The 16318-nt window shown below is 44.7% G+C and overlaps 1 protein-coding gene across 1 annotated transcript in view; it reads left to right on the plus strand.

Moving 5' to 3' along the window:
• The window catches only part of lrp2b (low density lipoprotein receptor-related protein 2b), a 218375-nt gene that overhangs the window by 187010 nt on the left and 15047 nt on the right, over positions 1-16318 (plus strand). The window contains exons 60-67 of the mRNA XM_051936218.1: positions 416-538; positions 2217-2345; positions 4340-4471; positions 7690-7815; positions 8024-8167; positions 9607-9772; positions 12193-12321; positions 15079-15299. Coding sequence (XP_051792178.1) covers positions 416-538; positions 2217-2345; positions 4340-4471; positions 7690-7815; positions 8024-8167; positions 9607-9772; positions 12193-12321; positions 15079-15299 — 1170 coding nt within the window. The remainder of the gene's footprint in view (positions 1-415; positions 539-2216; positions 2346-4339; positions 4472-7689; positions 7816-8023; positions 8168-9606; positions 9773-12192; positions 12322-15078; positions 15300-16318) is intronic.

Below are 16318 nucleotides of genomic sequence, written 5' to 3' on the forward strand. Positions count from 1 at the left end.
TTGTTCTCTTTATTGCTCCTTCTGACTCCATGGCTGTCTGCCGGGGGGCCGGGACTCGTTAAATGACTTTGCTGCCCTAGCAGTCTCTTGACTGAGCTACTCAGACATCACTGGGTGCCTCCCAGCCTTAATGGCACTTAGAGTGTCACACAATGGCAGTTCCATTAAGTCGGCTCCCTGTGTATTTATTAGTAATGGCCACCTGATCAGAGCCAGCAGACCCCTACCATTAAATTTAGTGGACTCTCGATTAGTACCCCCCCCCCCCTATAACTGGGGGTAATGGCATTGCTGTTCTGATTCTGGGTGTTTTAAACAACTTCTAGAAGTTTGCCCCCTAGTGGTCAGTCCTCTGTGGCACCCCCTGTCTGCTCCTCACTCATTTGCTCTTTTTCTTCTCCTCTTCCTCCTCCAGCGTCTTTTCCCTGCTCACCTCCAGAAAGATTTGTGTGTAACAACAAGAAGTGCATCCACTCGATACTCGTGTGCGACCAGGTGGACAACTGTGGAGACAACAGCGATGAGAGTCTGGAGCTCTGTGAGTCCTATCAGGTGGTGGTGATGGTGGTGGGCTGCATTCAAACAGGGATGGTGGGACCAGAAAAGGGGGAATCAGGGAGACTGAGCCGCAGACACTCCGCCAGTCTCAAAGCTGTCAATTATGTTTGCTTCATTGATTTTGTCTCAAGGAACTTCGGGGTTGGTCATGACTGTCCATATAGGAGCAGGTGGGCTGAAAGGGGGTTCACCCACATGTCCACAGTCATGGAAGCACTTCACTTACAGGACCCTCATCCTTTGGGTTTCTCTGATTGTCCTTAGGAGTGTAACCCAAAAACTGTTGATTTGTACCCCAGCTGGCACCCATGACACCAACATGAGTGCCACCCCTGGGCAACACACATTGGAGCAAAGAGGGGAGGGACTGGTGGGGATCTAAAAAAAAATAAGAGATTTGAAAAGAAGGCAAAACAAGTGAATTAGCAGGAGTAACGGGTGACCCAGGAAGGAAGCTCCAGCCACCGCGGCCCCCCAGGGTCTGACTCTAATACCCCAGTAAACTTGTGGATGGTAGTTCCCCTTCTGAATGATAAAGTATCTATCTATCCATCTATCTATCTAGTATAGGGTGTATTTTATCTATCTATCTAATCCTGCCTACTATACCAAATTCTATCTATCTATCTATCTATCTATCTATCTATCTATCTATCTATCTATCTATCTATCTATCTATCTATCTATCTATCTATCTATCTATCTATCTAATCCTGCCTACTATACCAAATTCTATCTATCATAGGGTGTATTTTATCTATCTATCTATCTATCTATCTATCTATCTATCTATCTATCTATCTATCTATCTATCTATCTAATCCTGCCTACTATACCAAATTCTATCTATCATAGGGTGTATTTTATCTATCTATCTATCTATCTATCTATCTATCTATCTATCTATCTATCTAGTATAGGGTGTATTTTATCTATCTATCATAGGGTGTATTTTATCTATCTATCTATCTATCTAGTATAGGGTGTATTTTATCTATCTATCTAATCCTGCCTACTATACCAAATTCTATCTATCTATCTATCTATCTATCTATCTATCTATCTATCTATCTATCTATCTATCTATCTATCTATCTAATCCTGCCTACTATACCAAATTCTATCTATCATAGGGTGTATTTTATCTATCTATCTATCTATCTATCTATCTATCTATCTATCTATCTATCTATCTAGTATAGGGTGTATTTTATCTATCTATCATAGGGTGTATTTTATCTATCTATCTATCTATCTATCTATCTATCTATCTATCTATCTATCTATCTATCTATCTATCTATCTATCTAGTATAGGGTGTATTTTATCTATCTATCTAATCCTGCCTACTATACCAAATTCTATCTATCTATCTATCTAATCCTGCCTACTATACCAAATTCTATCTATCATAGGGTGTATTTTATCTATCTATCTATCTATCTATCTATCTATCTATCTATCTATCTAGTATAGGGTGTATTTTATCTATATATTTATCTATCATATGGTGTATTTTATCTATCTATCTATCTATCTATCTATCTATCTATCTATCTATCTATCTATCTATCTATCTATCTATCTATCTAATCCTGCCTACTATACCAAATTCTATCTATCTATCTATGTACTTAATTATGTTTTATCTCTTCCAGGTCAGGAGCCCACCCCAGCTCCGTGTACAACCCATGAGTTCAAGTGCATGAATGGTCACTGTGTCCCCCTCATCAGTGTGTGTGACCACTACGACCACTGCGGGGACAAATCAGACGAGCTTGGATGCCGTAAGTGACAGACATCCACAATCAGAGTTTAAGAAATGAAAGAGATGGAGACAAGCAGGTGGGGAGGCATAGCAGTGACGCCAGTAGGAGTGGGCACTGGGCATCTGGAAATGGGGGCAGCACATCCTGGGGTTAAATAACAATAGCTGTTTAATGTTTCTATCCGGCCATTAATGTTATGTCACAAAACAGAGAACTGAACAGAGCAGCAGCCTCAGAATCACCAAGAAAGATTCAAAGAGTCACAACAGCGCAAACGTACTGAGCAAAGCAGAGGAGGCGCTCGCAGCCTGAGGGTCTCGGGGGAGCAGAGGAACACGCGGAGTGCGGCGGCGAGAAGATGACGGAGCAGGCGGTGCAGAAGCAGAACAAACGATAAAGCACGTCATCCTGACCGTTCACACCGGAATGAAGGAATCGCGCCGAACGAATATTAGAATGGGACCTGGCGCCATCTAGAGCCAGTCTGGACACACTGCGGCTCGGCGCTTTACTGCCGCTTGCCACGAATTTATTCAACTGGCTGCCCTTAATGAACACCTCGTGTGAACATCTCGGGGGGATCGACGGACCTTTGGAGCGACACAGAGTGTGTGTGTGCGTGTGTCTGAGGGGTGCTGTCAGGTCTGTTAAGGACGCTGCTTAATTTCACACTTCAGAATGAGACCAAAATATGAATATGAAAGGCACTATATAGCATGAACACAGAAGAATAGAAATGAAAATGTACTATAAAGTAAGGATAGAAGAATGAAAGGCACAATGTGATAGATAGGTAGACAGATAGATGGGCACGAAAGGCATTATATAGTAAATAGATAGATATGAAAGGCACTATATGATAGATAGATATGATGGACACTGTATGCTGGATTGATGGATACTGTAGATAGATGGGCATGAAAGGCACTATTAAACAAAAAGATATGAAAGGCACTATATAACATCCATCCATCCATTATCCAACCCGCTATATCCTAACTACAGGGTCACGGGGGTCTGCTGGAGCCAATCCCAGCCAACACAGGGCGCAAGGCAGGAAACAAACCCCAGGCAGGGCGCCAGCCCACCACAGTTCTATATAACAGATAAATAGATATGAAAGGCACTATACGATGGATAGATAGATATTAAAGGCACTATATAATACATAGATGGGCATGAAAGGCACTATATAGTATATTAATATGAAAGGCACTATATAATAGCTATGAAAAACACTATATGATAGATAGATAGATAGATATGAACAGCACTATTTTCTAGATTGATAGATACAGATGGGCATAAAAGGCACTATATAATAGAAAGATATTAAAGGCACTATGTAACAGATAAATACAGTAGATATGAAAGGCAGTACAGTATATGATGGATAGATAGATATGAAAGGCACTGTATAATACATAGATGGGCATGAAAGGCACTATATAGTAGATATATTAATATGAAAGGCACTATATAATAAATAAATAAGAAAGTCGCTGTATAATGCCAAGATGGGCATGACAAGGCACTACATAATAGACAGATCATTTGATCTGAAAGACATTATTGCTCCTGTGCCAATGTTTGTGTTATAAACGGCTAAAGTGAGGCTGGCAGATTGTGGAAAGGCATCATGTGACGTAATTACCACCTGCCATTTTTCCCGGTGTGAGTGGTCAGGATGAAGCTCTTTATTATTTGTTCCTCCTCTGCATCACCTGCTCTGTCACCTGTCACTTCTCCATTGATTTATGTGATCGTTGACTCTGTTTTCTGTTTGCTGGCCTGTTTGACTGATCTGAGCTCGCCTTGCTATCCTTTATGTTCTTACTGTTTACAAACCTCAGCCAAGTGCAGTGACCACCATGGAGGTTGAGCAGCTCCTCAGTAGCTGCTGCAGATCGGTAGACCCTGATGTCCCAGTGTGTCACACCGCCACCTTCAATTGACTTAAAGATGACGCCGATGGCTTTCTACTGACCGTCCTCTTCCTCTCTGCATTTCAGACTTTGGTTCCAACAGAACCTGCAAGGAGAACGCCTGCAAGCAGAACTGCACTGACCTCAATGGCATTGGCTTCATCTGTTCCTGCAAACCTGGTTATGTGGTGGACCCCAAAAACCCACTCAGCTGCAATGGTGAGTCGTGGAAGCCTTTGCATGTTTTTTTGGGGCTCCTCTCCATTCCTTCTCTTCTTCTGTGTTTTTGGTTGGGGGGTCCCACAAAGGCCATTGGGCCACAGGTGGTCACTTAGCTCCCCTGTGCCATTAAGCAGCCATGCTGGCTCACCTGATTGAGTTTTTTTGCTGCTCGGGTGTCCCCTGATTCCAGTTTTTCCACACAGATATACAGTATAACATTGTATTGATGATGTCATCCAGTGCAAGTTCCAGTTGACGTGGTCTAGCCCCCCCACAACGGCGATCATAGCTACAATGCACACAATGGAGCTGCAGTTACTCCAAAACAAATAAGAATTAATTTTGTAGATAGTTTAAGTGTTAAGGATTTAATGGCTGAACACTACGTCAATGTCAACTTTATTTATATAGCACATTTAAAACAACATCGGAATGCTGTGGCCAAAGTGCTTTCCAATACTAGAATTAAAGAAAAACATACAATTAATATGAATAACATAAATAGAAATAAAATAAATGAACATAAATAAAAAGAAGTAATGTTACATAATCACAATGAGGAAACCATCAGTATTACTGAAGGTCACGGAATGCAAGTGAATAGAAATGAGTCTTTAATCTCGTTTTAAACAGTTCAATTGTAGACTCCTTTATGTGATGAGGTAAAGAGTTCCACAGGCGAGGAGCAGGAAAATGTCTACCGCTAGTAAAAAATCACCAACATTGTAAATTTACGACGTACCATAGTTTGAAAATGAGCTCCGCTTCTGAAACGGAGAAAACTTGAGGAGCATCGGCAGAAGACAAACATGCGAGGATTTACGGCGAGCCCGTAGGTGCGTCATGACGTCACAACGCACGCGCAATGCAGGCGGTCCACAAACAACAGCCGCAAGATCTGAGCCACCGCCGCCGTACAAAAGAAGGCGCTCGTCGGCGTCACGTGACCTGGGCGCGCGGCGGCCACCATACGAGCGGGCACTTTGAACGTGTGCGGGGTTACCGAGAAGACATGCAGTGACAATGGTGACAAAGTCCGCAGTGGGAAGCGCTATTCCTCATCGCGAGTGACAGTCGCTACACGTTTATCGGCGCCAAGACGAGTTCGCTTCATTCGTAAGTAAAAAATTGAAGTCAGTCCGTCATCATCCAACCCGCTATATCCTCACTACAGGGTCACGGGGGTCTGCTGGAGCCAATCCACGCCAACACAGGGCGCAAGGCAGGAACAAACCTGGGCAGGGTGCCAGCCCACCACAGAAAACTGAAGTCAACAAGTTACAATTAATAGAAATTCTGTTGAAAAGAAAAATTTGGGAGTGGAGGAGGTTTCTGTAGAATTGTTGTTCCTGTCACATCATTCGACATTTCTTTTTTTTATACTTTTCTCTTTTACCTCAAAAAATTTTGAGGATTTAGAGGTCCTGGAATCGTTTGTTTCTCAATTGGATTTCTTTTGAACGTTCCGTTTTGAAGCCGCTATCAGGTAGCGATGTGCGATGTCGTTAGCAGGTCGCAGTGAAAGGTCGGGGTTATGTGCTGCTTTGTAGGGATTAAGGTGGGTGCTATTGATGCTGCAGCATTAGGACCATTCCTGAAATAGGCCCAGATGAAAATAGACGAGAATTTTCCAGAAGCTGAACAGTTTTCCTTTGCTATATTAATCTCAAAATAATTCTTAGAATGAAATTTGGAGTCCGACTTTCAGACGGCTAGACACAGCGTTACTTATACAGTTGCTATTGTTCTTTGCGCTGTGACGTATCTATAACGTCGTTATGTTTATTGTTCACCGAAGATTTCAAGTTAATGCTATCAATTTTACGTTAAACAGTTTACTTGGTAAATAAGCTGCGTTTTTTGCAATCTCTTGGGGATTCTTGCCACTTTATTATTATTCAGTAAGTGCCACGTAGTAAATTTTTCACCTTGAACGTTAGTTGTACAGTAAAAATCGATGGCTATTTAAATTGTTATCTGTAAAGGTAAAACTAAAAGCCAGCCTGCGGGACCAGCATGGATGTTTAGAATTTTTAAACTCCTTTACAGGATTCTGGTCTATTATGAAATTTAAATCGAGGACATATTTTTACCCTCAACAGCCTGAACTGAGTCACTTTGACCCAAAGTCTCTGCAAATTCATTTTTTCTTACTCTGTTTCGTATTTCATTGTTAGGTTTTCTGCATTAAGTGCACTTTTCAGACAATTGCTATTGAACGTTGATGTTACATAGTTTGATGTTAATCTCAAGTTGTTACGATGGGAGGTCGAGCTTTTAGTTACAGGACCCCCTAAACTGTGGGGTGGTCTGTCTGCTACTATAAGAGATGCCCCTTCAGTCTCAGGCTGAAGACTCACCGCTTCAGTTTAGCACACCCTGACTAGAGCTGCTGATTAACTGTTCAGACTGCATCTCTGTGGTTAGTCTTTAGCACTAAAACAGAAGTAACATGACAGTTCTAATTTGTTACTCACCCTCACCTATTCCATTTCTCTTCTCGGTACTCAAATGTGGCACTTGGTGCCACTGCCCACCTGCCTGACACTTGGTGCCACGGCCCCCCTGCCAAGTTGTTCTGCCTGCCTAAGGTCAAGTCATCTCTGATGGAGGATCGCAGGAATTGTTGGGCAGAGGGATCCTTTCATCGGATTGGCTGGCCCAGCACTGACTCAGCTGTGCAATGGCCAATAGGGGGAGCGGCTTGATGGCCGAGGTCTCCAGGACTCTCTGAACAAATCCAAATCCTATTATGGGATATCATCTCCTGTTGAAGTCTGCCCCATACTTGTAATATTTCTATTGCACTATTGTATTGAGGTTTACTTTTGTTCTGTTTTGTGTATTGTTTTGACCCCCACTGCACACCCAACCTACCCAGTAAGGGGGTCTCTCTTTGAACTGCCTTTCCCGAGGTTTCTTCCATTTTTTTTCCCTACAAGGTTTTTTTATTGGTCTTCTTAGAGAGTCGAGGCTGGGGGGCTGTCAAGAGGCAGGGCCTGTTAAAGCCCATTGCGGCGCTCCTTGTGTGATTTTGGGCTACACAAAAATAAATGGCATTGTATTTCTTCACCTTTTCAGATTTGGCCATCCCTGGCATTGCTGAGGAAGCCGAGCCGTTTTATAACCAAAGATGTCTGTGGGTGGCATGGCCTACCTCCTCCTATTGATAAAGTTTTTCTAATTTGCTTCTTCCTGTGCTTTGTTTTCCTCAGACATCAACGAGTGTGAGATTTATGCCACTTGCAGCCAAGAGTGTAAAAATCTGAAGGGCAGCTATGAGTGCCGCTGCGCTGAAGGTTACCGAGAGGTGGGAAGCGGGCACGAGTGTGCAGCCAATGGTAAGCACTGGTGGGGAGTTTGGGCAGGTGGTCTACTAAGTGACGGCCCCCTATTATCATGTGAAAATGGGGCACGTCAACATCGGACGGTGTGGGCCCCCGACTTCTGCTCAAAGGATGTTGCAAACATGAGCTTTCATTAATGGGGGCCTTGCATGGCACCCCAGTGCCAGGCATCAGGGAATAAAGACATTGCTGCTCGTTTCAGGGCCCCCACCTGTCCTTCTGCTGATGGAAAATGTGAGAATCCGCAAGTTCAACCTGCAGACCACCAAATATGAAGATTACATCGATGAGGAGGAGAGAGTGGGAGCCGTGGACTACGACTGGGACCACAACGGCACGGGATATAGTGAGTACCAGCGCCAGACGGGTCACACTTGGGGTTTCTCGTTGGTCTTCTCTTCAAAAGTCAGGTGGCACGGCAGCTGCAGATGCAGTGGGGCACAGAGGATGCCCACCTTGGTCTGTTTATAGTTCAAAGGGTCAGTGCACAGCACTGGGTGGCACCGAGCGGTTGCAGAATTCCTTGGCTTCCCCGCCCAAAGTGTTTTTTTTTTCTTGTCAGTCTCTCAGACATTTTGTTTTTTGTTTGTAGAAACTTTCATCATTGTCATCAGCTTGGGCGATTTCTTGGCATGAATTGGTGGACTTGTTTTCTTTCAGCACTGGACTGTGTAGGTGTGGGTAGTGACACGTTGCACAATGAGCTCCTACTCTCTCGTCTAGCACTGGCATAGTCAAAGCACCACACAGTTACAAAACTTGGGAGGCACACGGTCGCCCACACGTGCCAGGATTGATGACGAAATTCACGCCACGTGTACCCTGGCAGCCTCTCGTGGAGATGTGGATGCGTCAAATGTAACCGGCCGTTTAACCTCCGAGCTCGCTCTGATTGGTTCCTGCACTCTGAACACACCGCCCATCACTGGCTACTGATTGGTTGGTTTCGTGAGGTCCTCGGACTGGCCCCGCCACCGTCACTCACGGACCAAAGGGAGGAAAAATTTGTGAGGAGGTTTATGGAGGTGAAGCCATGGAGGGATCATCACTGGGCCTTAAGGGGTGAGAGTGGAGGGCTGGTTTGTCCCCCGAGCTGGCATCCCACAGGGCATGTCTGCACACCACTTCATTCATAGTGCTTGGCGAGTGACAAATTCAAGTCTTTTAAGATTTTCAATCCGCGGATGATGGCGGGTGTGATGCGGTGGGCCGACTGTATGTGTTAATGGCGCCGACGTCACTTGTGGTGAAGCACTGAGTGGAGGGTCCATTTTTTTTTTTTTTTTTTGTCAAAGCAAAATTCTCACATTTCACCACAAATTCGTTTTTCTGCCCACCATTTCACTCCTCGTTGGCTGAATGTGTCTATAATGAACTAAAATGTGAGTTCGAAGAAAGCTAATTGTCTTACAATTCTCCAGCAGCGCAGACCCTGATGCCGGCCTACCTTTGATCTTCAAGATGGCGGCCCCCTTTAGTCAGTTCCACTGCCTTTTTAAGTTGTATTTGCCATGCGCCCCTTGGTACAGAACAATGCCTGGCACTCCTCTGTTTTGTTTTGATACACTTTGTTAATCCCAGAGGGGGTATTTGTCTTTCTCGCATGACCTTTGGGGGGGGCAGCCATTATACATCACCCCTGGAATCAAGGGTCTCGCTCAAGGGCCCAACTGAGTAGAATCTTCCAGTCTTTATCCTGAAAAGGGCATTCAGGTTTGAGGTGGTCTGAGCGTGCCCACCGGGGCAGCAGGGAAACTCGCCCACCCTCTTTCTTTTCTCTCGTAGGCATGGTGTATTTCACCGTGGAGGCCAAAGGCTCCATACCCGGCGCCATAAAACGAGCCTACCTGAGCGACGTGGATGATGGCAGCAACAACCTGGTCATTACAGTCAACCTCAACATAACCAACATAGTGAAGCCTGATGGGATAGCAGTGGACTGGGTGGGAAGGTAAGGCCGGCCTGCTTGACCGACACGTAATAACGGACATCGTGATCAGGTTTGTTGGTTTGGATCTTTTTTTTTTTTTTTTAATACGTTTTTCTTGACCTCCGACTTTGTATATATGAAATTGGTAACTGCGTAGCTGCAACAAAATTCGACAAGTCTGAGAAACTGATGTGAGATTGGAGGAATCAAAAAAAAAAAAAAAAATGTCGTTTTTTGGAACGGGTGTATAAGATCGTAAAATCAGAGACCCCAACTTACACGCTTGTTCCAAAATACAACACTAAAAAATACAACACTATAAGTTGGGGTCTTCAACCCAAAAAATCGATCGTAAAATCAGAGACCCCAATGTATATGCCCATTCCAAAATACGACACAATAAGTTGGGGTCTTGAACCCGAAAAATCGATCATAAAATCCAGAAAAATCGATTGTAAAATCAGAGACCCCAATGTATATGCCCGTTCCAAAATACAACACAATAAGTTGGGGTCTTGAACCCGAAAAATCGATCGTAAAATTTGTGAATTTCCCATTGGGATTAATAAAGTATCTATCTATCTATCTATCTATCTATCTATCTATCTATCTATCTATCTATCTATCTATCTATCTATCTATCTATCTATCTATCTATCTATCTATCTATCTATCTAATTAATACTCCCGTTCCAAAATACAGCACTTATGTTTAATTTGCTCTTCCAGTCTCGCACCAGTTTCTCAGACACATCGAATTTTGTTGCAGTAGCGCACTTACCAATTTCTTTCGCCACTTCAACGACTTTTAATTTAAAACCAGCTTCATATTTTCTTCTGATCGTAGATAAGGGATGCTCTTACGATAAAGGTGTGTGAGATACAAATAAACACAAATCAGTGCAAACGTCCCTTCGGAATAGTTTGGGTATTACCATGTGGTCACATAGGCACAATACATTGAAACAAAAAGTCAGTGTGCCCCGTGGTTACTCTCTCAGGTGGGCATCAGCATATTGTAATCTCTTGGACCAATAGCATGAATTTTCCACATTCGACTTCTATGACCAACATTATAAAATATCAGAAATTATACGATAAAATCAAGTCCCAATTTATCCGCGGGAGAACTTAAACGCGAGTATATATGGTATTTATCAGTTAAGGCAATTACGCGACTTCTAGTCTTACGGTATGTCAGTTTGCTGACCTCATCTCAGGGTTATGTCCATGAATGAAATTTTGGACTACTTGATACACAACGTTTTGAACGTGTTACCCCAGCACGGCTCTCGACATTGCGTCACGGTGTTAAGTCGGATTATTTCAGCTAGGAGAAGGAATAAGGCAATCTGCCTGAGGACGCTGATCTTCTTGGACACTTCCACACTTCCAAACGAAGTGCAATGGATGAGCACAGACACCGAAATGTTTAACTATAACCCGGTTAAGGGTTTACATGGACACATAACCGTGATTTACCATGATCTACCTGTGATTCCTCAGAGACCGATAAGCCAGTCTCTCCAAGTGGATTGTGGGGTGGAGTGGTAGCTCTGAGGCTAAGGAGATGCGCTGGTATCCCGAAGGTTGCCGGTTCGAATCTCCGTCACTGCCAAAAAGAGATCCTACTCTGCTGGGCCCTTGAGCAAGGCCCTTAACCTGTAATTGCTCCAGGGGGCGCTGTACAATGGCTGACCCTGCGCTCTGACCCCAAGGGGTAAGCGAAAAAACTAACAAACACTGTTGTAAGTCGCTCTGGATAAGAGCGTCTGCTAAATGATGTAAATGTAAATGTGTTGATGACGTTCTAGAAACTGGGTTCCTATAAATAAGCGGGTTAGGGAAGCGCATGCAAACACACCGATTGTTAACACTACTGGAAATAAGTAACATTCCCCGACAACGCCATTTTGTTTTTCTTATTGGCCCCGACATTTTCAGCGCTTATTTGTGGATGGTTGCTAGGCGAGGTGAACAGGAAGTGTATGACACGTAAAACCTCCGGGTCAAGAGTATGAAGTTTGGATCGTGCGCATATGAGGTGAGATGTCTTCATTTTTAGGCCTTCAAAGTTGGATCAGGATCTACTTATGTTAAGATTGGCATAGGCTGTGTCTTGGGCGCCCGGTGCAGGTGTAACCCACCAATAAAATATCCAGGGTGGGGGTCTTACCAAGAGAGACTCCCTTTGATGGAAAAGGTGAGGAGAATAAGATGGCCAGGGCTGTGAAACATGAGGGCCACATGCCAACATCCCAAAGACAAGATGGCGGCACAGAACGCCACCAAACGTCTGAAACTAACAAATAATAAGAAGCGGACGCTGGAGAAGTTTATCATTTAGTTTATACATTATATTTGTTATTCATTTATCTAAGTACTGCGTTTCGTGTGTTTGTGTGTTTAAACCGTGCAGATCTGGTTTGCTTTTGTTTCAGAAACGTATACTGGACGGACGCCAGGACAAAAAGAATCGAAGTTGCCTTGTTGGACGGACGGTACCGGAAATTCCTCATCAGCAGCGACCTGGAGCAGCCAACGGCGATCGCTGTCAATCCAAAGCTGGGGTACGGTGGGACACTTTGAGCGGCTTGTTCCCGGTGGTCTCAGCAGTTTGTTTCTTTCGCTTCAGGTTTTTGTCATGTGTTTAACATAATGAAGTTTTTACTTTCATGCCAACTGAAAAGAAAACAGTGAGAAATGCTTAGCGTGGCAGTCACAAGAACGTCACAAATTTGACAGATGAGTTGAGACCACTCAGCCCATTTGTCACTTGTTTTTTGAGCTGATACCTCAGCTGTCCCCGTTTCTCTTCTGGATCCTTCTTAAAGGAGGTCTTGGTAGTTTGTTCAAACACCCACTGCTAAATATCTTTCCTCCTTTTCGATTTCCACCGGTGTCCTCGAGGACGTCACTTGTCACTAAGTTGCACGAATTCTGAAGGATCGATGCCTTTGAGGACTTTGACGACCTGGATGAGGTCCCCACAGGGTCTCCTCTGCGCCTGTCCTCAAGTCCTGAGATCCTCCTGACTGCACAGCTTCTTGTGCTGCTATGTCTTTCATTTTGGCACGGTGACCAGAACTTGTCACAATGTGGTCCGAGTGTAACGACCCTCGGTTTCTATTCAACAGTTTTTACAATGAAACTGAATGTCGTATTTGTCTTTTTAATCACTTCGGTCCATTGCTGAGATGATGAAAGTGTGTCGACTTAAACCTCTACTGTAAATCTTTCTCGGGGGTTGCTTTCTGCAGCTCCGTGTTCCCCTTCTTGTATTTAGAACTGACGTCCGTTTTGTCTCGTGTGGCACTTTGTACTTCTGTACGTTGTACTGTAAGAGTTCGCCCAAGTCGGAAGGTTCTTGAATTGTTTCACTGCCTGCCTCCTCAGTGTCTGCTGTCCATCCAATTTTAGTTTGCTAACTGTAACAGAGTCAATGTCATTAATATAAATCGGGGTGGGGGGGGGAGAGTGACAAGCCAGGGAAGACCTCTGAGGGACTCCACTGACGCCCTCACTCCATTCTTCTTTGTCTCATCCTAAACCGACAAGTTCCAGTGCAAAAATCAAAAATCTTGAATCCTTCCTCAGAAGCAAGAAGATCACAAAAACCAGTAACTGCAATCAGAAACTTTCAGACCTCCACAGTAAAATGAATGATATCCTACTCCTGAGCCTTCTCAGCTCATTTAACTGTTAAATTCTGCTCCGTACTTCTAAAACTTTTTTGTTTTTTACTTCTAAAAAAATTGAATTTTATACTGCATTGAGGATTTGTGTTGTTCTGTGTATTGTATTGTATTGTATTGTATTGACCCCCTTCTTTTGACACCTACTGCACGCCCAACCTACCTGGAAAGGGGTCTCTCTTTGAACTGCCTTTCCCAAGGTTTCTTCCATTTTTCCCTACAAGGTTTTTTTTGGGAGTTTTTCCTTGTCTTCTTAGAGAGTCAAGGCTGGGGGTCTGTCAAGAGGCAGGGGCTGTTAAAGCCCATTGCGGCACTTCCTGTGTGATTTTGGGCGATACAAAAATAAACTGTATTGTATTTAAATAGCCAAAGGGTGGGCTCTGGAATGGTGAGGTGAAGGTGGCCCTGCCTCCTCGGGCTCCACTCACAAGGATCAGGGAACATCCATAATCTTAAACAAGACATAATTAACCAACGTGGCCGGTTGCAGGAATGACGGGTCTCAAGATAAAGTTTGGGGACACCAGCTGGGTCGTCCAGTTTAATTCAACAAAAAAGTTCATAGCTTTTAGGTATCGGGTTTCCAAATCAACAAAAAAGGCTCAGATTTAGCCATAGGTTCAGGGAGCTCCCTCTGGTGGGTCGCTTTTGCCAAAATGACGCCTCCTTCTGGTCAGCCAGGGTTCTTATTGCTGGCGAAGCAGAAGGGGCGGGGCTATGTGCCCTCACTGGGTGGTTTCTCAGTGCTGCAGGCAGAGAAGGAGAAGACCGTGTTGGAGACGGCACCTCCTCTAACCCTGGTGGGTTATTAAATACCTCAGTCAAGCCCATGAGGGGATCCTCTGACACACATGCATGGCACCAATAATGAACAAAATTGACATAAATAACATCGCAAAAATAATACAAAGGATACAGAAACAACAATAAAACCTAAAATAGCCCTACATTCACACTGGCACAGAGGTAACCCACTCAGGTATATGTCATGACCGACACATGACTGGCTGATTCAGGACCACTGAGTTGAGACAAGCGGACATTAAGAGGTGACCAGCATGACATCGGGTTCAAAGCTGTTACTCTGCACTGAGTTCTTCAACAGGAACACGGGGTCACTGATGGACCTTCGCTAACTTTTTTCTTTTTTGAACCGCAGACATAACTGACCAAGTAGTCTGGTTGACGATAGGATGTGGTTGACCTTCAAAACGCAATGTGATGTTATCTCAGAGGAATTAATTGACAAGGACGGTGAGCTTGTTGGGCTGAGTGGCCCGTCCTCATCAAAACTGTTCTGATCTTCTAAGAGGTGGGAAGTGCCAGGCCTTTGTCACAATTAAAAGGGACAGTCCTCAACCCAACAGTGCAGTGATGGCCGGCCACCTCCACCCAAGTCCCAAGGTCCTGGCCCGGCTGCTGTCTTTGTGAGCTTTCTCAGGGGTACCTCAAACTCATTCACCATCCCAAAGACACGTTGGTTCGGTTGGCTGGTCATGCCTATGGAAGGGAGGGTCTCGCCATGAGTGTGATGGACTTGTGTTCCTACTCTGTCTTAATGAACTCCTGTTCAATCCCCCCAAGATGCTGTAATTTCACAAAACATTAATCAAATGTTTCTTAAATCGCCAGCTTGATGTACTGGACAGACTGGGGAGCTTCGCCCAAAATCGAATCTGCCTGGATGGATGGCCAGGAGAGGAAGGTGCTGGTTGACCAAATCCAGGGGTGGCCTACGGGTCTCACCATCGACTACGCCAACAACGACCGTGTGTACTGGTCCGACTCAAAGGACAACTTTATCGAGTCCATGTTCTCGTCTGGGGAAGACCGGCGTCTTGTTCTTCATGGAGGTACTTGCTTTGTTTTCAGGCTTTTATGTAGAACTTTCCAGATGGTCAGATTGTGATTCCTGTGACAGTCACTGGGGAGATGGCAAGATGGCCCTGTGGCATCCGAACGCTGCAGGCCACGTCGGCTCATTGAGCTCTTCTGATATGTGGGGTCACCTGGGCAGAACAGAGTGAGATTCTTACCCCTGGCCAAGATCGGATTAAGACCCCCCCACCACAGGCCCCTGGGTGACTTTGCTCTTTAACAGGGAGTTGATCACACTGTTGACAGTGCAAAGTGGGGACCCCGGTTCGTTTTGTTTTTTATACAGCACGGAATTCTCACTTTCGGTCTTAACGAGAGACTTGACTGCTTCATCAGCCCTGGGGTGGGGGTCTCCCTCACACTCCTTCATTTCATTAGGGGGAGGTGACAAAGCCCCTTGCTGTCCCCAGTCCAGTCAATGTGAAACGCGTGCTGACACCACGATGACCAAGAACTTCATGTCAGTTAGTAGGCTGATACTGCACCTTCAGAGCGTCTTCGGACCCTTCACCTCTCACACGTTTTATTGTGTTGCTGACTTGTGATAAAATCTTTGAAGTTCGTTTTTTTTTTTTTTTGGTCATTAAGGGGCACTCAGTACCCCCAGAATGACTAAGCAACGGTGGAATTAGAGACATTTTTGCAAATTTTCCAAGAACCCAAAACTGATATCACAGGTGCTTGGACCCTTTCCTTGTGATTTTGTTGAAGCTCCTTTGGCAGCCATTCCAGTCTGGAGTCCTCTTGGGTTCCCCATCATTAACTTCACACTCCTGGATTTGAGTATTTTATCCTTTCAGGCTCCCCTGTCAGGCTGGATGGAGTCCGTTGATGGACGGCTACAGTCTGGTCTCTCCAGAGATGTTCTATTGGGTTCAAGTCCAGGCGCTGGCTGGACCACCACTTAAGGACATCCCAAGCCCCTCCTGTGTTGCCTTTGCTTTGTCCTGTCAAAGTGGACCTTTGGCCCAGTCTGAAGTCCTCAGAGTTCTGA

Source organism: Erpetoichthys calabaricus, chromosome 14 (genome assembly GCF_900747795.2).
Source record: "Erpetoichthys calabaricus chromosome 14, fErpCal1.3, whole genome shotgun sequence".
Taxonomy (NCBI): Eukaryota; Metazoa; Chordata; class Cladistia; order Polypteriformes; family Polypteridae; genus Erpetoichthys; species Erpetoichthys calabaricus.